Source organism: Mustela lutreola, chromosome 8 (assembly GCF_030435805.1).
Source record: "Mustela lutreola isolate mMusLut2 chromosome 8, mMusLut2.pri, whole genome shotgun sequence".
NCBI classification, from domain to species: domain Eukaryota; kingdom Metazoa; phylum Chordata; class Mammalia; order Carnivora; family Mustelidae; genus Mustela; species Mustela lutreola.
The window spans coordinates 136177528-136200412 of record NC_081297.1 but is presented as its reverse complement, the minus strand read 5'-3'; the positions used below and the strand labels follow the sequence as shown (position 1 = coordinate 136200412).

General features: G+C 41.2%; 1 protein-coding gene across 7 annotated transcripts in view; it reads right to left on the bottom strand.

Annotated features, from left to right (window-relative positions):
* Positions 1-22885, bottom strand: part of RFX4 (regulatory factor X4) — a 157814-nt gene that overhangs the window by 45812 nt on the left and 89117 nt on the right. For all 7 annotated transcript variants that reach the window (XM_059186751.1, XM_059186752.1, XM_059186753.1 and 4 more), the window contains 2 exons: positions 19501-19664; positions 457-557 (listed from right to left, as the gene is read on the bottom strand). In XM_059186751.1, coding sequence (XP_059042734.1) covers positions 457-557; positions 19501-19664 — 265 coding nt within the window. The remainder of the gene's footprint in view (positions 1-456; positions 558-19500; positions 19665-22885) is intronic.

Below are 22885 nucleotides of genomic sequence, written 5' to 3'. Positions count from 1 at the left end.
GACTTAAGTTTGACTCCTGGCCCCTTCTTGCTGGCTGGGTGGCTGGGTGGCTTTCCGGAGGTTTCTCTGCCTCTCGGAGCCTCATCTGCAGGGAGGGGATGCTGCCCCTGTATCATAGAGGTGGCATGAGGATTAAGTGGGACGAGATAGTGGTGACGAGCAGACACTCTGGTGTGGACAGACAGACCTGCGGGGGGGAATCCTGCCTCTGCTACTGACTAACCCCCCTAAGCCTTTTCATTTGCCATAAAAGAAGGGCGTCACTTGTAACACACCTTTTGGGAGCACTGACGAAGTTCATGCAGGAAAAGCGCTAGGCTTAATATCTGGTGCTTTGCAAACAGTAAGGGGAAGTTATTATTATTATTATTATTATTTTATGAACAATCAATGTAAGACTGTTTGACCCTAAAATGTTGTTTTCCCTTCCCCTCAGCTCACCACCTCTGTACTTACATTCAAACTTAATGTTCCGCAAGTTTTCTGGGAGGTCATGGAGAGCCACTTTTAGCCACTCATCCAGCTGCTTGGCAAACTTTCGGATCACCTGAGTTAAGCTGGAAGGAAGAAAGGATCCGTTTTAAGTGCCTCGTGTGTTGCCCGACCTGGTTGGGTTGATCTAGAATCGTGTTTTGGCCATGCCAGTGTCACTCGGAGCAGTGGCCTTTGGGGCAAGATGGGTGGCCCCGCATGGCGCTTGTGGGCATGAGCAGGGCCTGGAGGCAACGTGCTCTGGTGCCCACGCTGGTGGCCGGAGGACGCCCTCACTCTGGGTGTCATTGGTTTGCTGCTGCACAAGCCTGTGTGAAGGCAAGAACAAGCCACATGTTCTAAAGGCACATCAACCTCAACATGTCCAAACTGAACTCATTGCTTTTCCATCAGACATTCTTTTCTTATGTTGCCTATTTCACTGGGAACTCTATTTTCCCTAAAATTTTTGTTTTCAACTTTTTTGCATGGAGAAATTTCAAATATACCCCAAGACAGAATGGTATAATAAACCTCCAAGTAAATCCGACCCAGTTCCAATAAAGAACAGTTCAGTTTATCACATGCTGCTCTGTCTTTTCTGGAAAGCTATAAACAAATTCATGATGTATCATTTCAGAAACTTTGTGTCCATCTTCCAACATGCACTTAAACATGTACTTATGTGTGTGCATGTACACACACACACACACATTTAAAACCATCGTTGCCATTAGTATACTTAACAGAATGAACATCAATTCCTTAATATTATCTAAAGCCCAGTCTGTCCTCGAATTTTCTATTTCTCTCAGAACAGTCTTTTGGTTTCTTTGAATCAGGATCCAAACACGGTCTACACATTGCACAGAAAAATGACCTTGTTCTATTTCTAAAGACTTTTTAAAAAGCCTCTCTCATGCCATTGGTTTGTTGCCCCCCTCCTGTTATTTGTTCCCTGGAATGCCCCACCCTCTGATTTGGTTGACATCCTCATAGTGCCATTTAACCTGTTCATCTATCCTGTGTGCTTCTCATAAACTGACAGCCCAAAAGAACAGATCAAATGAAGTTACAATTATTTTTAAGGCACGAGAACTTCACAGGTGGTCCATGTCTGCCCTCTGTACCACACCATAAGGCTTATAATGGCTGCTTGCTCCTCTTTTACTGTATCTGGTTTTTGACACTTGAATAGTCTCTTGTCCCATGAGCAGGTACTGCCGATTTTTATCTCCAAGTTTCTCTCAACCTCAGCCAGTCTTTCCCTCTTCTCCCAGCTATCAGTACCTCTCACCTGGGCCAGTACTGCAGCTTCTGCAACAGTGGGTACAAGAGCCTACCTGCTCTGCTCACCTCCCCACCTCTACCTCGTCTTCCACATTGCGAGAGGGATTTCTCCAAAACACTTGCAAATCTGATCTAGTTCACTTTCTGATTAAAAAAAACCCCAATACTTTCACATTCTTCTTAGGGTGAAGACCAAAATCCTAACCACGATCCCCCAAAGCTCACATTCCAGCTTTGCTTTCCTCTCCAGCCTCACTTTGCAGTCTCTCTCTTCACCATGTTTCAACCCCTCTTGCCTCTGCCCAGCTCCTTCCCACCTCAGAGCCTTTGACCTTGGCATCCTTCCATCCAAGAGCATCTTACCCTTCTTCATCTACTCAATTCCTCCTCATTGATCTGATCTCAGAGCAAGTGTCATGTCCACAGAAAAACTTTCTCTGAAGCCCTCTTGGAAGGGGCAAGTTGTGACAGTTGGTAACTATACACTGATTTGTGTGATTATCTGGTTCATGTCCATCTTTCCCATTGACTGTATACTCTGATGTGGAGGGCAAGGGGCTGTATCTATTTTGCTTATCACTGTGTGTTTAGCACCTAAGCATAGTGCCAGTCACCACACTGTGTCCCCTTTATCTTTCTGACTTCAGCTCCTCCCACTCCCTCTCACCACCCCACTCCCGCCAGCTTACTCAATTCACACAGCACCAGCTTTTTTTCTCTTTCTTCAGGTCCTTGACAACCTCACCATGGCCTTTGCATCTGCTGTTCTCCCAGCTTGGAAAGCTCCAGCCCCAGACTGCAGCCAGTTTTATCCCTTCCTTAACAACTTTAGAGGTTGGGTTCAAGTGCTGACCACAGGATCTGAAACTGCCAGTGTCCTCACACTTCCAGCTCTACCAACTATCTCAACACTATTGAGCCTGCCATATGTTTTAAAAAGATCAGCCTGGTTCCTGAGATAAAAATTGAGTTTAGAAGGGCAAGGACAGAGGAGGGAGATCTGTTTGAAGGCTATCCCAATAATCCAGGCAAGAAAGCATCCTGAATGAAGATGTTAACAGTGGAAATAATGCAATATGGTCAGATTAAAATACTTGGAAGGCAGAGCCAACCATGATGCCCTGGTGAGTGGTTGTGGGTGTATGAGGAAAGAAGGTTGTCAAAGATGTCTTCATGAAAGAAAAGTGGTATAGGTACCCTCGTGCCTAGCACAGTGCCTGATATACAGGAGGTACTTAATAAATGTTGAATACTGAGTGAACCAAAAGTACTGCACATGTAGTAAAGCCCTAGCACATTCTCAGTGACTAGCACACTGGATCCAGCTTTGGAGCGAGAAGACTTCTCAGAGTAGTTGGCTACTCTTGACAGAGGTCAACATTTAGAGAAGTGCGTGGAGTAATCATCTGATAGCTGCTGTACCATCCAGGAGGGTGGGCTGCCATTGCTCACCCATGACACCTTGCCCAGGGGCCATTACTTGCAGCTGGAGTAGAGGAGCTGCCCTTTGTATGGGAGCAGGAAGCAAGCAGCAGGACCAGGGATGGTCCTTTTGCTTTGTGCAATCATTTGATTTTATTACACTGAAGAAAAGTAGGAAGAGACTCACCTTGGAAAGGATTCTATTTGGGGACTTGGAACTGGGACAGACTTTTAGGAGTGATCTGAACATGAGCAAGTGAGGAGCTAGCCTCCTGATCACCTAGCCTGGGGATGTCCCCCCGGCCCACTCCACCTTCCTGCAGCCTCAGATGACCCTGACCATCACCTCTTTCTCACAGACTCTCCTCCGATGGTATACACCCTGTGGTCTGACCCCCTTTCTCTGCTGACTACCCTGTCTCCTTCCATCTCACTCCCCAGGTCTGTCCCCCAAATCCAGTGTTACACCTTCTTGTCCATTTGGTGCAGCTGGCTCTGTTGTCTATAGCTGCTGCTTCAGCCCTTCTCCTGCATCTTTTTTTTTTTTTTTTAATATTTATTTATTTATTTATTGGAGAGAGAGAGAGAGAGAGAGAAAGGGAGAGAGCATGAGAGGGTAAGAGTCAGAGGGAGAAGCAGACTCCCTGCTGAGCAGGGAGCCCGATGTGGGACTCAATCCCTGGACACCAGGATTATGACCTGAGCCGAAGGCAGATGCTCAACCAACTGAGCCAGGTGCCCCTTTTTCCTGCATCTTAATTCCACACTTGTAACTCTCTGAATGACTTCCAGCCCTGACGCTGGTACAACAGCAACAGCGCTAATACCAGCTGCTGTTAATGAGTGCAGTGTGTCAAGTGCTAAACATTTCACACGTATTTTCTTATTTAACCCTCACATCTACCCTGTGAGGTCGGTACTATTGTTAGTCCCAGCAGAGAGGTGAGAAACTGAGGCTCAGAGAAGTTACGTGATTTGTCCGAGGAGATCCAACAAGCAAATGGGCAAGCCAAGACTGCAGACTGCATGTGTGTGCCTCCAAAGCTCTAGCGTCTCAGTCTTCTCTTTGCTTCTCTGCTATCTCATCTTCGCCCTTCCACCACTCCTACGCACATGTGCACACGTACATGCACACTCACGCTTCCTTACTTCCGATAAACCAATCATCACCAACAACCACTATGCCAGGATCGGAAGTGACAAACCCAAGTCTGAGAATGATCTACTTTTCTTATAAATACACAGCAAATGGTTCATGGTTATCTCTATATTATCACTTGTTCACTGAAGAAGATATATATATATAGAGAGAGAGAATTTCAATATGCTTTACTGAGTTAGAAGGTAAGGGGTGGGTCTGAGCTAGTCAGCTGGTGAGAACCTGCAAGTCATATCTCATTTCTACCCTGGCCAAGCACAGCGCCAGGCACTCAGAAGACACTCAAACAAGTTTCAGGGATGAAGGAGCACATAAAATTGTGAAAAGTTAGCTGTCTGATGAAGTCTGTCTTTGGAGTAACTTTTTCTTCCTGATTTCATGAGAAAGGGGCTGGATTTCCAAGTCAAGGATCACTTTGGCAAAATCATACAAATCAGTTAACAATGTCATTTTAAAAAAAAAAAAAAAAAGGTCTCCTGGGGCAGACTGTGAGCTCAGTGAGGGCAGGGAGCACATTTGTCGTCTTTAATGTGATGCTCCAGGACTCTGCATAGCACCCTGCGTGTTGTAGGAATCAATAAACACTATTTAATGTGGAATGAACAGCTGAGTCGTGGCTGTTTCATTTATTTGCAACTGAGGATGGACTTAAGTTATTTCAGCTCCTAAGCTTCAATTTTTATGTCTATAAAAACAAGCCAGTTACAGAAGAGGCAGCAGGGGTTAGCATTTCATTAGCACCCCACAAACTGCTTCATAACAAACCAGGATGCCTGGCCTGTGTGTAATACCCAGTAAGCACTACTAGTGGAATATGAAGCCCTCATGTAATGGTGTGTATACTTCTGCTGACCTGTCTCCCCACCCCCAGAAGTACCTTTCCGCTACAGAACAAATATACACATTTGGCCACTATCTAGTTCCCTTCAACAATGCACAAGAAAGAATAACTCAAAGCTTAAAGGGGTCCATATATATATATGTATTTTTTATATATATATATATATATATGTAGTTTATATAGAGATATAAAATATGTGTGTATGTTTATTTTTATATGCATATTTAAAATTTGAAATCAGCTATATATGCATATGCACAGGATTATAAAAATAATCTAGTCTTAATTAGAACACTAGAAAAATACAGAAAAGCATGAGATTAAAATTTGACCACAGTCCCACCAGGATGTACTCTTTGTTGCCTTTCTAGGTGTGTTTCTGTTCCACCTAGAATGTGGAAAATTAGAAGGAGCAACTCTCCCACCATAACAAGAGAAAACCAGATAATTTGCAAAGTCCTAACTGTTCTTTAACCCATTGGATAGCTGAGGTCACAACTGCTTAGCTTGGAGTACACAGAAAGACAATCACCTCCAAAGAAAGGAGGACTTGGGTACTGGTTCATCTATGTCTGAGGGAGGAAAGTGGGACATCTAAGTTAAAAGAATTCAGCTCAATTTTTAAAACAAATTGCTAAATTCAACGTGTGAGCTCACTTGATGGTATAGAACTCTGAGAGCCATGGATGCAAAGGAAATGTACATCTATTCACAAGATCGCCACAGACCGTGCCCAGTGCTCAAGAAGAGTCCCCGAGAACAGAGAATGGAGAAAGCCTATCTCTGAGGTGCCTGTTTTGCAGGAGGAGAGCAACCACTGCTGTGGGGGAAAGCATGAAGTCTTAGCCAGCCCTCTCCCTTATGGAACAGAAGCCTCAAGTGGCTAGGGGAAGGACAGAAACACTATTGACCATGGGCAAACAAAGAGACCCATTGCACGTGGCGGAAATAAAAAGAAAAAGCTCTCTAACCTTGGTAGAAATCATCACAGGCTCAGATTATTAGAGATTTCTCTTGGGGGAGGGTGACGGGGAGGGTGGACAGGATCACTGAGAATCCCCCAAAACACAGGGCTTGCTGGGACTAAGCCAGGACAGCAGGGGACCCCCACACCTCCACCTCAGCCCCAAAGAGGCTAACAAGTAGGTCTACTTCCCTAACAGGGAAGACCCAATGTTAACAGTGTAGCAGCAACATTGAGAAAAACCCCTTCTACAAACAAACTTCCAACCTGAGCACAGGGCATCCCAGAAGAATATGAATCTGGTAGTTCACTGAGGGTACCCATAGCAAAAACAAAACCCCAAAGCAATCAATGCCCAAATCAACGGACTCAATTCCTCACATTAAGAGACTAGGAGAAAAGAAGTGTGTCTATTTCCAGGCATAAATACTCTCTACTCCAGTCTCTACTCTAACCACTGTTTGAAAGTCAATAAAAAATTACAGGACACACAGAAAATTAAGGAAAAGAACCGATGATGACTAAATGGATTAAAGAAACAAGACTATCTCTATGCCACCTACAAGAAACTCACTTCAGACCTAAGACACATACAGACTAAAAGTGAAGGGATGCAAAATGAGTGTGAAAACAGAAAAAAAAAAATATGGGTAGCAATACTTATATCAGACAAAAAAGGACTTTAAAATAAAGACTGTAGCAAGAGCCAAAGAAGGGCATTACATAATCATAAAGGAATCAATCCAAAAAGAAGATAAAACCATTGTGAATATCTATGCGCCCAACACAGGAGTACCTAAATACATAAAGCAAATATTAACAGACATAAAAGAAGAAGTTGACAGTGACACATTAATAGTAGGGAAACTTAACAGCCCACTTACATCAATGGGTAGATCGTCCAGGCAGAAAATCAATAAGGAAACAGTGGCTTTGAATGATACATTAGACCAGATGGACTTAATAGATATATTCAAAACATTCCATTTAAAAACAGCAGAATGCATGTTCTTTTCAAGTTCAAATGGAATATTCCCCAGGATAGAGCATATGTGAGACCACAAAACAAGTCTCCGTTAATTGAATATTTAAATATTATTAAGCATCTTTTCTGATCACAATGGTATGAAACCAGAAATCAATTGCAAAAAAAAAAAAAAAAAAAACCAACTGGAAAAACCACAAACATGTGGAGGCTAAACAAAATTCTACTAAACAACCAATGGGTCAATGAAGAAATCAAAGAAGAAATGATGGGCATTTGATGAAATGAGCACTAGGCGTTACACGTAACTGATGAATCACTAAATTCTACCCCTGAAACTAATAATACACTATATGTTAACAAAATTGAAATTTAAATAAAACATTTTTAAAAATACATAGAGACAAATGAAACTGAAAATACAATGGTCCAAAAATCTTTGGGATGTAGCAAAAGCAGTTCTAAGAGGAAAGTTTATAGAGATACAGGTCTACCTCAAGAAACAAAGAATATCTCAAACAATCTAATATTATACCTAAAGGAACTAGAAAAAGAATAAAACCCCAAAAGTCAGTAGAAGGAAGGAAGGAATAGAGATCAGAGTGGAAATAAATGAAACAGATACATATAAAACAACAGATCAATGGAACCAAGAGCAGGTTCTTTAAAAAGATAAAATTGATAAACCGTTAGTCAGACTCATCAAGAAAAAAGGAAGAAGATGCAATAAAATCAGAACTGAAAGTACTGACATCACAGAAAAAAATTATGAGAAATTATTACAAAAAATTATACACCAACAAGTTGGAAACCTATAAGAAAAATGGACAGATTCCTAGAAACATATGACCTTCCCAGCCTGAGCCAGAAAGCAACAGAAAATCTGAACAGACTGATTACTAGTAACAAAATTGATCAGTAATTAAAAAAAAAAAAACCTCTCAATAAACAAAAGTCCAAAGTTTTACAGATGAGTTCAACCGAACATTAACCAAAGAAAAGTTATTACTTATTATTCTCAAACTTTTCCCAAAAACAGAAGAGAAAGGAAAGCTTCTAAATTCATTCTATAAGGCCAGCATTACCCTGATATTAAAACCAAAGACACTATCAGAAAAAGAAAAATACAGGTCAATATCCCTGATGAATACAGATGCAAAAACCCTCAACAAAATATTAGCAAACTGTATCCAACCATATACTATAAGGATCGTTCACCAGGATCTAGAGGGATTTATTGCCAAGATGTTCATTTAACACAAATCAACCAAAATCATACATCACATTAACAAAATGAAGGATGGATAGATGCAGAAAAAGCATTTGACAAAATTCAACATCAGTTCATAATAAAAACTATCAACAAAGTGGGTTTAGAGGGAACTTACATTGACATAATAAAGGTTATATATGACCATGCCACACCTAACACATATTCAATAGTGAAAAACTAAAAGCTATTCCTCTAAAATCAGGAACAAGACAAGGATGTTCACTCTCACCAACTTTTATTCGATTGAGTACTGGACATCCTCACTAGCCACAGCAATGGGATAAGAGAAAGAATTCAAAGGCATCCAAACTGGTAAAGTAGAAGTAAAACTGTCCCTATTTGCAGATGAAATGATACTATATATAGAAAACCCTAAAGAGTCCGCCATAAAACTATTAGAGCTAATAATAAGTGAATTCAGTGAGGTTACAGGATAAATATACAAAATAAATATAAAGAAATCCATTGCATTTCTATACATTAATAATTAAATCCCAGAAAAAGACTAAGAGAACAATCCCATTTACACATGCACCAAAAAGAATAAAATACCTAGGAATAAATTTTAACCAAGGAGGTAGAAGGCCTGTACTCTGAAAACTATAAAACACTGATGAAAGAAACAGAGCACAACATAAACTAATATAAAGAAATACATGCTTATGGATTGGAGGAACTTATACTGTTAAAAGGGGCCTAATACCCAAAGCAATCAATAAAATCAACACAATTGCTTCAAAATACCAACAGTATTTTTCAGAGAACTAGAACAAATAATCCTAAAATTTATATGGGAACACGAAGTACCCCAAATAGCCAAAGCAATCTTGAGAAAGAACAAAGACACCACAATCCCAGATGTTAAGATAAACTACAAAGCTAAAGTAATCAAAACAGTAAAGCACTGGGACAAAATGAGACATACAGATCACTGGAACAGGATAGAGAGTCGGAAATAAAGCCATGCTCATATGGTAAATTTATCAATGGCAGAGGAGGCAAGAATATACAATGGGCAAAAGACAGTCTTTGCAACAAATGGTATTAGGAAAACAAGACAAAAGCACACCCACAAACCCCCTCAAAATAAGACGTAAATATAAGACCTGAAACCATAAAACTCCTGAGAGAGAAAACCTAGGAAGTAAGCTCTTGGACACTGGTCTTAGGCATTTATGGACATGTCTCCTCAGGCAAGGGAAACAAAAGCAAAAATAAACTATTATATATCTGTATCTATATATAGATACATATAACAAAATCTATATATAAATATACATTTTATAATATATATAACATAATTTTTATAAAATAAGATTTTGCACAGTAAAGGAAACCATCAACATAACAAAAAGGCAACCTACTGAATGGAAGGAGATATTTGCAAATGATATATCAATAAGGGGTAACATCCAAAATATATGAAGAACATACGCAACACCAAAAAACAGGTAATCAAATTAAAAATAAGCAGAGAACTTGAACAGACATTTTTCAAAGAAGACATACAGATGGCAAACAGACACAGGAAAAGATGTTCAACATTACTCATCACCAGGGAAATGTTACCTCACACCAGTCACAGTAGCTAGTATCAAAAAGGCAAAAACTGGGGCGCCTGGGTGGCTCAGTGGGTTAAGCGGCTGCCTTCGGCTCGGGTCATGATCTCAGGGTCCTGGGACTGAGTCCCGCATCGGGCTCTCTGCTCAGCAGGGAGCCTGCTTCCTCCTCTCTCTCTCTCTCTTTCCTCTCTGCCTACTTGTGATCTCTCTCTGTCAAATGGATGAATAAAAAATCTTTAAAAAAAAAAAAAAAGGCAAAAACTACTAAGCGTTGGTGAAGATGTGGAGGAAAGGGGACCCTCCATCCTGTTGGTGAGAATGTAAACTAGTCCAATCACTGTGGAAAACAGTATGGAAGTTCCTTGGAAAGTTCCAAATAGAAATACCATACAATTCAGTAATTCCACTCTAGCTGTTGACTCAAAATCAAAACACTAACTTGAAAAGCTATGTGCATTCCTATATTCACTGCAGCATATTTACAATAGCTAAGATATGGAAGCAGCCCAAGTGTCCATCAATTAATAGATATAGAAAATGTGGCATAGATACATAACAGAATATTACTTCACCATAAAATGAATGAGATTTTGCCATTTGCAACAAAATACGTGAACCTAGGAAGTATTATGTTAAGTGAACTAAATCAGACCAAAAAAACAAATGCCATAGGAGTTCACCTATATGTGGATTCTAAAAACCAACCAAATGACCAAACAAAAAACCAGCAACAGCCTCATAAATACAGAGGACAAACTGGTGGTGGCCTGATGGAAGGGGGACAGGGAGTATGGGCAAACCAGGCGAAGGGAAATTATGACAGACCAACTCCCAGTTTTAAAACAAGTCAGTCACAGGGATGAAAGGTACAGCACAGAGAATATAGTCAATATTATAATAATGTTGGATAATGACAGATGGTAACTACCCTTATTGCAGTGAGCGCTGATAATGTATAGAATTTTCCAATCACGATGCTGTATGCCTGAAACCAATGTTACACTGTAGGTCAACTACACTCCAAAAATAAACATTTTGAAAAGAGAAAGAGTCCACTCTCAAGAGATGAAGCAATCAAAAGAACCTATCAAACAAGGAATTTAAAATAACCATAGTTAATATGCCAAAGGCTCCCATGGAGAAGATAAACAATAAGGACGAACAGATGAGGAATTTCAGGAGAAAGAGAAATAATAAAAATGAAATGTTAGAAATGAAAATAAAAACAAAACATGGCAAAAGAGATGAAGAATGCCATCAACAGCTTCATCAGTAAAGTTGACATATACTAGAAAAAAAGTCAGTAAGCTTGCAGATAGGCCAATAAAAAATGACCTAAACCAAACCACAAAACGAGTGAAAAAAAAAAAGTTAAACAGAGCCTCCAAGGGCTCCTGGGTGGCTCAGTGGGTTAAAGCCTCTGCCTTCGGCTTAGGTCATGATCCCAGAGTCCTGAGATTGAGGCCCGCATCGGGCTCTCTGCTTGGCAGGGAGCCTGCTTCCTCCTCTCTCTCTGCCTTACTCTCCGCCTACTTAAGATCTGTGTCTGTGTATCTACCTAAGATCTGTGTCTGTCAAATTAATAAATAAAATTAAAAAAAACAAAAAACAAAAAACAGAGCCTCCAAGTAGTGGAACAGTATGGAAAGGTCAGACATGCATGTAACTGAAATAACAGAAGGAAGAGAGAGAGAGAGAGAGAGAGAGACAGAGCAGAGGATAACCGCAGGGAGTTTTCCAAATATAATGGAACACATCAAAGCACAGATCCAAGTTGAGAAAATCTCAAGCAGGATTAAACACAAAACAAAACAAAACAACTAGACATGTCATATTCAAACAGCTAAAAACCAAAGATAGAGAAAATCTTGAAGGCAGCTGGGGTGGGGGGGTGGGGGGGTGGGGAAGGCACACTGTATACCGAGTAGAAAAGATGTGCAAACAGGCAAGTCAGAAAAAAACGGATTAAAATCTGTAAAGTGCTGAAAACAAAACAAAACAGAAAACTTGTGAATCCAGAACACCACCCACTGAAAGTATCTTTCAGAAATGAAAAAGATATAAAGACTTTTTTGGACCAACAAAAGCCACAATCATTCATTAGCACCAGACCGGCAATACGAGAGGTTTTAGAAGATTCTTCAGGCAGGGGATATGACAATATATCACAGAAACTGGGATTTTATGTAAAGAAACAAGGATCAAAAATCACTAGACTGAAGGTAAATTTTAAAGATTGTTTTCTGTATCTTTAACCAGTCTAAAGGATAGTTATCTAAAGCAAAAACAGTAACAACACATGTGAGTTTTGAGTATATATACGAATCCAAAACGTGTGACAGCAGCAGCATAAAAAATGAGAGGATGAATTGGGGTAGACTGTTGTGAGGTCCCTACACAACGTGGGAAGCAGCAGGATATCATCTGAAGGTAGGCAGCAAGGAAGGCAACCACTAAAAATTTTTTTGTAACAGGTATAAAGAACAGTCTGATTATGGAGAAAAAATAGAGTGATACAAAAATTTAACCTAAAACTAGGCACAAAGAGAGGAAAATGGGATAAAAACAGAAGGAAGTAATAGAAAATAATAGGGGAAGTAGGGGATGCCTGGGTGGCTCAGTCGTTTGAACGTCCGGCTCTTGGTTTTGGCTCGGATCGTGATCTCATGGGTTGTGAGATTGGGCCCCATGTGGGTCTCTGTGCTCAGTGGGGAGTCTGCTGGAAAATTCCCTCCCTCTGAATTGCCTGGGTGACTCAGTTGGTTAAGTGTTTATCTTTGGCTCAGATCATGATCTCAGGGTCCTGGGATCAAGCCCCATGCTGTTTCTCCTCTGTAGCCTGCTATATCTCCTCCTTGTACTCTCTCTCTGTCAAATAAATAAATAAAATCTTTTAAAAAAAAAACCAAAAAGCAAAGAAAATTCTCTCTCTGTACACCTTCCCCCATGTACTTGTGCTCTCGCTCTCTCTCTCTAAAAATAAATAAACAAATCTTAAAAAAAAAAAAAAAAGAAAAGAAGAGAGGGGTGCCCAGATGGCTCCGTCAGTTAAGCGTCTGCTTTGGTTCAGGTCATGACCCTGGAGTCCTAAGATCGAGGCCCAGGTTGGGCTCCTGGCTCAGTGGGGTCTGCTTCTCCCTTTACCGCTGCCCCTCCCCTTGATCATGCTCACTCACTTGCTTGTTCTCAAATAAATAAAATCTTAAAAAAAAAAGAAAACAACTAGTTAGAAGGAGTTTTTAAATGAACTGAATCATTAATATTAAATGCATAGGTCTAGACATAGCAACTAGAAGTAGAAATTGTCAGATTGAATAAAAAATCAAGCGCTTACTATATTGGCTACATGAAATCTATTTTTTATGAAGATACAGGGTAACAGGGTGGAAAAGGATATGCCATGCAAACCCCGAACGATAAGGAAGAGGGGCATGAGAACATTTTTAAAGTGGTGAAACTACATCTTGATTGTACAGTCGACACTTGAACAACATGGGTGTGAACTGTGTGAGCACACTTATATGGGAATTGTTTTTCAATAAATACTGCACTGTAAATTTATTTTTTCTTCCTCATGATTTTCTTAACAGCATTTTCTTTTCTCTAGCTTACTCTATTGTAAGAATGCAGTATATAATACACGTAACATATAAAATCTGTGTTTTTGTTTTATGCCAGTTTATGTTATTGGTAAGATTTGTGGTCAACAGTCGGCTATCAGTCATTAAGTTTTGGGGGAGTTGAAAGTTATACACTTTCTTCAACTGCACAGGGGTTTGGCACCCCCAATACCTGTGTTGTTCAAGGGTCAACTGTATACACTAAAAATGGCTAATGTTGATATATATCAAGTATATTTCAATAAGCCTGAATTTTTTTAATAAAATTAAATAAAAAGCTATAAACATATATGTAATTATGTAAAATGAAATGATAGAACTAAGAACAAATTATCTGTTGTGTCAAGAAATGTAACTGGGCTATACTTACCTAGCAAGAGAAAAGGTCAACTGAACCATAAAACAAATTCTGAATGGTTCCGCATAAGTAAGTTATAAAGGCCACAAATAAGAAGATGGACAGGGTATTCAGGTATTCAGACAGAGGAAAACAAAAAGAACGTAGAGGTCATGATCTTAATATCAGACAACCTAAATTCTGGGCCAAAAAATTTTGAATTAGACTTTATAATGTTAAGTGTACCAAAAAAATAATGCTAGGAGTACAATTTACAATGAAGATGTTGCAATTCATACTGAAGGTATTACACTGAAGAGAAGGCAACTAGAAATATCAAAACATTATACAACATAGCATCAACATTCAAAAACAAAAATTAAGGGAGATTCAAGGTCAAAGAGTTAAGCACATATTAGTAAAAAGTCTGAAACCTATTTACCTGTCTTGGTCCGTAACAGTCCAAGTGGACCAGTACTAAGACAACAGAACAAATAACAATAATGTTGACCCAGATACAGATCTGTCGAAGTCTGCACTTTGAAGATAGATAGTGCTTCATTTTCCCAAGAGTCACAATATTGACCATGTATTAGAAAACACATAAAATATCAAAAGAAAAAACAGTTCAGAAAACAGTCATTAATCACTAGGCAATAAAAGCTAAAATGAATAACACAGCCAGAAAATAACAGCTCCTAACAACTGTAAGTTTTTAAGAACTTTCAAAAATTTTTTAGGGCAAAGAAGAACTCCAAACCAAAGTTGCAAAATATCTAGGAAATAACAATGTTAAAATATTACACATCAAAACTTATGGGATGCAGCTCAAATAGTGCTCAAAGAAAAACTCAAGTCTGAAATATTTATGTTGTTAAACAAGGATGAAAGAAAGTAAGTAAATCAAGCGTCAGTTGGTTTGGGTCACTGATGAAACAACAAACTATGTAGTGGGCACTCAATAAAGTGTTTGTTGAATAAATGAAGAACAGAGTAAACTTAGGAAAGTAAAAGGGATGAGTTAAATAACTTGCTGTATTAGAAAATAAAGAGTAATGGCACCAATAAATATATCCAAGAGCGTGGGTCTTGAAAAAATGAAACCGGTAACTTAATCACAGAGAAGCAACAGAAAGCCCAAGTACACCAACTGAAATGTATTAAAGCAGAAATATTGAGACACAGAGGACACTCAATGAGACTACAAATCCACTATGCTCAACCCTCAGTAAATAAGTTTAAAGATCTAGAAGTGGATATTATGTAATTTACCAAAACTTACCTCCGAGAAGACAGAAAATCTAAACTAACCAATTACTATGGAAAAAGAAATAAGAAAAATTTCAAAGACTTACTCCCACAAAACACCACACTCAGATGCCTTCAAAGGGGAATTAATTCTTCAGAGACTTCAAGAGCAAATAATTTCAATGCTATTTAAAGTGTGTCAGAGCATAAGGAAAAATGGGGGTAGGGAGAAGCTTCCAGATTTCTTTTATGAAGCAAGAATAACATTGATACCAACAACTAATGATGATTAAACACAAAAAGAAAATTGCAGGGCGCCTGGGTGGCTCAGTGGGTTAAGCCACTGCCTTCGGCTCAGGTCATGATCTCAGGGTCCTGGGATAGAGTCCCGCATCGGGCTCTCTGCTCGGCAGGGAGCCTGCTTCCCTCTCTCTCTCTCTCTGCCTGCCTCTCCATCTACTTGTGATTTCTCTCTGTCAAATAAATAAATAAAATCTTAAAAAAAAAAAAAAAAGAAAAGAAAATTGCAGACCAGGGTGCCTGGGTGGCTCAGTGGGTTAAGCCTCTGCCTTCGGCTCGGGTCATGATCTCAGGGTCCTGGGATCGAGTCCCGCGTCGGGCTCTCTGCTCAGCAGGGAGCTTGCTTCCCTATCTCTCTCTCTCTGCCTGCCTCTCCATCTACTTGTAATTTCTCTCTGTCAAATTAATAAATAAAATCTTTAAAAAAAAAAAAAAAGAAAACTGCAGACCAATCTCACTCTATGGCTGTGAGGCAGAACCTCTAAATAAAACATTAACAAATAAAATCCTGTAGCACATTAAAAAATATACTATGAGCAAGTGGGGTTTATTCTAAGAATGCAAGAATGGTTCAGTATTAGGAAACAGATAATGTAATAATTTCCATAGATGATGAAAACCATTGGATAATATTCAACAACATCCTTCACAAAACGTTTAATGAATTAAGAAAATACAGACATTCCCTAACATGATAAAGTTTATCAATCTTAATTCAAAAGCCAGCACAATGTTTTATGGAGAAACACTAGATGCATTTTCATTAAAGTCAAGAACTTCAACATGTTCTTGAGGCATAAGCCAATGTAATTAGGTAAGAGAAATAAATGAGAGGTATAAAAATTAGAAAAACAACAGTAAAACTATTTGCATTTATAGATAATAGGATTCTAAACATGGAAAATGTAAGAATCTGAAAAAAGAAATACAACAACAAGATAAGCTTGGCATAGCCAGCTCCAAATATAACCACAGACATCAATAACTTTCATAGACATAAACCACCAACTGTCAAGAGCTGTAGAGGAGAAGACTGCACTCACAATAGCAACAAATAGATAAATATCTAAGAATAAATTTTTTAAATGTGTAAGATTTATATGAAAAACATTTACAGGGGTACCTGAGTGGCTTCAATGGGTTAAAGCCTCTACCTTGGGCTCAGGTCATGGTCCCAGGGTCCTGGGATCCAGCCCCACATCAGGCTCTGTGCTCAGCAGGGAGCCTGCTTCCCCATCTCTCTCTCTGCCTGCCTCTCTGCCTACTTGTGATCTCTGTCTGTCAAATAAATAAAATCTTTAAAGAAAAAAAAGAAAGAAAAACATTTACAGTATTCCTACAGTCACAAAATGAAGATCAGAATAAATGTCAAGGCAAACCATGTTGTTAGGAATTCTCAGTATCATAAATACATAATTCTCCCTAAATTGGTCTCTAAATGTAATGTAATCCCAATAAGAATACATGTGTAAGTGCGATCTATGAGCTATTGAAATAGGCAAACTGATGACAAGGTAGTTCATATGGAAATTTTTAAAAATTATGAAAAATTATTTAAAAATTTTAAAAAATTTTTAATTGTTAAATTATTAAAAAAAGAAAGTAAGTAAGAGGAGCTTGTCCTACTAACTATTAAATATGTTTAAAAGCACAAAACCTAAAGCAGAGTGACCGTGGAACATGAATGCAGAGAAGTATCAATGGCATGGTCCAAAAACTGCCTCAAATACATATAAAATTTACTATATATAAAAAAAGGGCATCTCCACTCTGAAGAAAAGATGGAATAATTGGCATACGGTGCTGGGAGAACAGGAGAGCTGCTGAGGAGAAAACAAAGCCATACTTCTCATCTTACCCCAGGATGCGTTCCAGATTGAACAAAAATTCAAAAGTACAGAATGAAACCATAAAGTTAGTGTGATAAACCATGGGAAAATTACTTAATCGTTGGAATGGGGAGGACTTTTAAAGCTAAGATACCGAATCCAAAAGCCATAAAGCAAGGACTGATAAATTCAACTACATAAATCGATTTCTGGGTGGCAAAGACAAAACAATGACAACAAAATGAGAAACTATTTGCAACTCTTAACACAGATAAATGGTTACTATACCTAATAAATAAAGAGCTCCTGGGGATGCCTGGGTGGCTCAGTCAGTTAAGTGTCTGCCTTTGGCTCAAGTCATGGTCCCAGGGTCCTGAGATGGAGCCCTCCCCAAGCAGGGAGCCTGTTTCTCCCTTTCTCCCCTGCTCATGATCTCTCTTGCTTTCTCTCTCTTTCTCAAACAAATAAATAATATCTTAAAAAAAAACCAAAACTCCTATAAATCAATGTGAAAACCATCAACCACCAAATAGAAAAATGATCAGAAGATAAGAACTGAGCGGTCACAGGAAAGAAAACAGAAGTTGCTCTTAAAGATATGAACAGATACTCAACTTCACTCATAATAAAAGAATGAGAAAAGTTTAAATCATACCTCCTTTGAACCAGAAATTCAGCCCTATAGGAACTTATTCTGCACACATATGTCATCTAGTGGGATAAGTGGTACCCCCTCCCCACTCCCCAGTATGTCCACCTGAATGTGTGAAGGTGACCTTATTTGCAGTGTGATTAAATTAAAGGTCTTGAGATGAGATCTCGGATTAGCTGGGTAGGCCTTAAATCCGATAACAAGTGTCTTTATGCGACAGAGAGAGACACATGGAGCAGGAGTCAATGTGAAGACAGAAGCAGAGACCGGAGGGAAGCATCTACAAGCCAAGGAACACCAAGGACTCCAGCCACCGCGAGAGGCTGGGAGACAGGCACAGAGTACATCTCTGGAAGGAACCAATGCTGCCAACACCTTGATTCCAGAATGCTGGCCTCCAAAACCGTGAGGGAAGTCATGTCTGTTATTTTAAGCCACCCAGTTTGTGCTACTTAGTTGCTGCAGCCCTGGGAAAGCTAATGTACCCTGCCCCCTGAAAAAGAATGTACAGCATCCATCACAGCATTATTTGTAGTAAAACAAGGCTGGAAACATAAAGACAACTGATTACATCCAGTCCAGTGGGAACAGTATGCAAGCACAAAAAAAGAATAAAATCTCTTTACAGACTGATGTGAAATGTTTTCTAACAGTCCTAATAGGAAACAGAGGCCACTCAAAATAGGAGAGATTATTTACAAGGGACACGTCATGAAGGTGTCCATAGGCACAAAGGAGCCCATGATGGGGACTTTGCTGTGGGGTGGGGGGTTAGGGGCAGCAGGCTCTCACCCATCCCATGTCCAAGGGACAAGCTTCCAACCTAAGCACAGGTACTCCAGGAGAATTTGAATTTGGTGGTTTGGTGGTGGGGGCGTGTGGATGGCCACGGCCAGCCTGAGGTGACCTCCCAGGGAGAGAGACAAGTCCGTCTCCTGACTTCCCTCTTCTCCCTCCCTCCTGGATGCTGTCTTCCCTTGAAGATAGGGAAACAGAGCCTTGTGAGGTACTCCATTTGGTCCAGCCCCCGGGGAAGGGGGCAGTGTGGGGCATGGTAGGGAGTGATCTGGAGGCGCAAGGAAGCCCCAGCATAAGCTCCATGATTTTTTTTTAAAGCAAAGTGCAGAATAGTATAATAGAGTATATCACCGTTTCAGTGGGAAAGAAAAAAAGAATATGATGTATGCATTGGTTATATGCGCTCAGTAGATCTGGATGGACCCCGCTGAACCTCATCCCGTGCCCAAGAAAATGACTCAATTTGATGCTTTATGGAGAAGTCTGGGGTACCTAGGGAACAGGAGTTGGTAGGGAAAGACTTTTCACCATTTCCGCATTATACCTTTTGAATTTTGAACCACACAAAATGGTTCAAAATGTTCCAATTTTTATTTATATTAAAAACTGTAAATCAAATTGAATTTTTAAAAGCCCAATGTCTGCGGTCTTTACAAGGGAGAGCACCAGAGAGTGCGTGATTACATTCAGTGAGAGAGAGGCAGGAACAGCACGAGGTAAGGACGAGTCACAAGAAGAAGCGTACCCACCTGTCAGGTAACGCCTGCAGCACGGTGGGCATCAGCACCCCCGAGATAGCTTTGTAGAGGATGGAGTCACATACGCCGACGATGTTCACCACCGTGGAGGAGCCCAGCACAGGCAGCATGTGGGGGGGCATTCCTTGCCAAAAGTGCAGAAGGAAACTTTGAACCTGTATCAACACCCAGAAAGGAGAACCATGAGGTTAGGAAGCCCTTCCATCAAAGCCGGGGGTCCCACCAGCCTGCAGTGGGGTCGTCTGCTCCCCCTTGCTGTGCAGGGGTGGCCCCAGCCCCAGCCCCATCCTCCCCCTGCCCATCTATGCATGCTTCCGGCTGCAGAACCACCTGGCCTCACAGCCTGGGGTCAAGTCTGTCCTGCCAGAGAGGATGAGCACGGTAACCCATCCCCCCTTTCAGGCTCCCCATGGTCCAGGGAAAGATTAAGGAACTGAGAGCCCCAGTGCTCACTATTCTTTGGGCCTGTTGGGGCCTTTGGGTGTTCTCAAAAAGAAGGGAATGATGTGTGAGGTGCTGTTAAAAGGAATGTATCTGGAATGTATCTTGAACTTTGCGTACCCAAACCAGAAGAAAATGCAAGGACCTCTTCCTATCCAAATTCCTCCATCTCTCCAAAGAGCCCTGGTTGGCTGTGGCCGCTGTGGGATGCTAGATGGTAGTATGTGGACGAACCATGTGGGCACTCCCACCCCAACCACTAGCACAGAACAGAAATACAAGCGGCACTGGAGAGAGAGCGTTATCCACATCATGGCAGGAGCTCTAGCTGTGCCATTGCTGAGGAAGTGGCAGAGCACGTGTCTAAGGCAGACAACTCTTCAGGGGCCTGTACACCTCCATCTTCTCCCATGTGAGCTGGAGGTCAGGGAGACAGCGGGGTGTGGGCCTGGGGTGCAGGACAAGGTAAGGGAAGTGGAGGGAAACAGCAGAGACGGTTAACTAATGTACCTGATACCATTAAAATACCTAGAATTAAAAAAACATATGTAGAGTTTAGCTAACACTGAGGAGTGTCTCATCTTGAAGACAGGGAACAAATGACTGAATCTTTGTGAATTCTCATAGGCTCCGCTTGGTTACTGGACTATGTGTCCTTCTTTTCCCCACAGATGGGTTCTCTCAAACCCCCACTTGCAGCATTACCCACATTCCTGGCTCCTAAATCAACCCTGATCCAACGCAAAAGATAATTTGGTACCCTCCCTCTCCCCTCCCCGTCTCCTACTTTGGAGATGGGATTACTGTGGGCATCTGTTTTATTTATCAAGTCACTACGACAGACCAGGCACTTTGCATGGGTGCTCTCACTGAATGCTTGTATTACTACAGCTGAGAATCCTTGCTCCCACTTTGCAGAGACATTAACTTATTTGTCCAAATGCAGACAGCATGTCAGGGAATGGATGAGTCGGAGCCCATGTCTGTCCACAGATCATTCCACAGATCAGTCTTGTGGCTAGTTTGTTCTTCTCATGGTAACAGCTCTTCTACCCCATACCTGACACCCACAGCTCTTCTTGGACTGCTGTTCACTTCCCAGCTTTCTACCCCTGTCCTCACGACCCCTGTCTTCATGACCCCTGTCCTCACGACTTGCAGTGTCCTTCAGGCCCCTCGCAGGGGTAGGGTCTCGCCTTCCTCTGACCAGGCTACCTCTGACTCCAGCCTGGTGACCTGAGATCAGCCTCCTGTGGACAGACTTCCCTGACACCCATGGCCTGGCCTGGGTGCAAGGCTAATGGGATAAGGCATGGGGAGAAAGCACGCCCCCGGGCTTTGTAGGGGGCCCATGGTATCGAGCAAAACCATGATCAATGTGGTGAATGAAGTTCAGGTTTGTAAACTGTGACACTTAAATCACTGATCCCCTTTATTCTATAACAGTGACAATATTGCAGAGTATTCAGGCAGACTAGAACTTAAAACAGAAAATGCAGATGAGCGAAAACTATCTTCCAGAGTTCCAACCCAGGCCCCACTACCAACCAGGGGTGTACTGTCTCTCAGCTTAGAGATAGGTAAGCTTCCTCACCTGTGAAATGGCAGTAAAGGTAGCACTTACAGCACAGGTTTTGGTAAAGATTCCTGTAAGTACCTATGTTAATGCTTGGCACATGGTAGATACTTACTAAAGGTTAGTGGCAGTGGTGATTACATCATGTAGACACAGCCACTACTGGCCCCAAGAAATCCATGGGCTCCCCTAAGCTTTGTGATACCTTGCCTAAGCTTCTGAGTGTTACCCAGTCAGGATGCCCACCGCAGCTCTGCTCACCTGTCAAGGCTCTTGCTCTGACATTGGGATGGCTGGTGGCTGACTGCTGGCTGGCTTGAGCCTAGAGATGGTCAGGGCTCTTGGCTAAGTGCTTTCTTTCTAGAGGACCCTCCACTGTTCCCTGAGGCCAGCTTGTCCCTGGGCATCAGGGTCTCCGGGTCCTAGACCTCCCTGCCTGCCCTTCTAATACTGCCTAGAAACCTCTGCCCAGTTGATTCCTATGATTTGCTAGATTCTGAATTCATCTGTCTTTCTTCGCTTTCCTTGCATGCAGCCCTACTCTTTTTTTTTTTTTTTTAAATATGTGAGCAGTCAATTTCTAGCTGAAATTCTGGAAAAGATCAGCGGCTGTGTAGTTAAAACTAATCTGTGGAAAATCAGTCTTTAGCAGGCATCTGTCTGTTTTAATCCTGCTCAGCTTGCACAGGGAGCCCTGATCAGTCCTCAGTCTCCTGAGCAGCCTTTGGAGAGGCGGGTATTGGGTCAGTTTTAACCTTCCTTTTCATCCTCCACATTTTAGGCCATTTAACGTCCTACGGTACTCTTTCTTCAGAGTGAGGAGGAAAGGAAGAAGGGAGAACAGTGGAAAGCTCAAGAGCCTAGACTTGGAAGTTGGGTGTGAAATGGACAGGCAGAGTGTTACACAGGAGGGGGAGCAGGTAGGACCTCCTAGGATGCTGGGTATGAAGGGTAAGGGGAGGAGAAGCATCAAGATTCACAGCATGAGCCATTGGTGGGGGGGGGGATTCTGAGAAGGGAAACACAAGTTCAGGTGCAAAGTCAGAACTCTGATTTGGCCACATTAAGTTGGATGTCAAGTCAACAGTCTGGAGCTCACGCAGAAATACCTAAATAGGAAACCTGTTGGCTTTTGTAAAATAGAGATCACGTCTACCCAGTACAGGACCCAATAAGATCATGGAGGCAAAATGCCTGGTAGCATGTAGGGAACTAACAAACAGAAAGGGAATAAAAATGAGTAGTCCAAGTCCAAAGGGAGGAGGTTTCCTTATTCCTTGTAAGAGGCGACATCGTCAGAGGCAAAGGATGGAAAAGCACGAGTTTTCTGGATTATCTACTTCAGTCCCCTGAACTCCC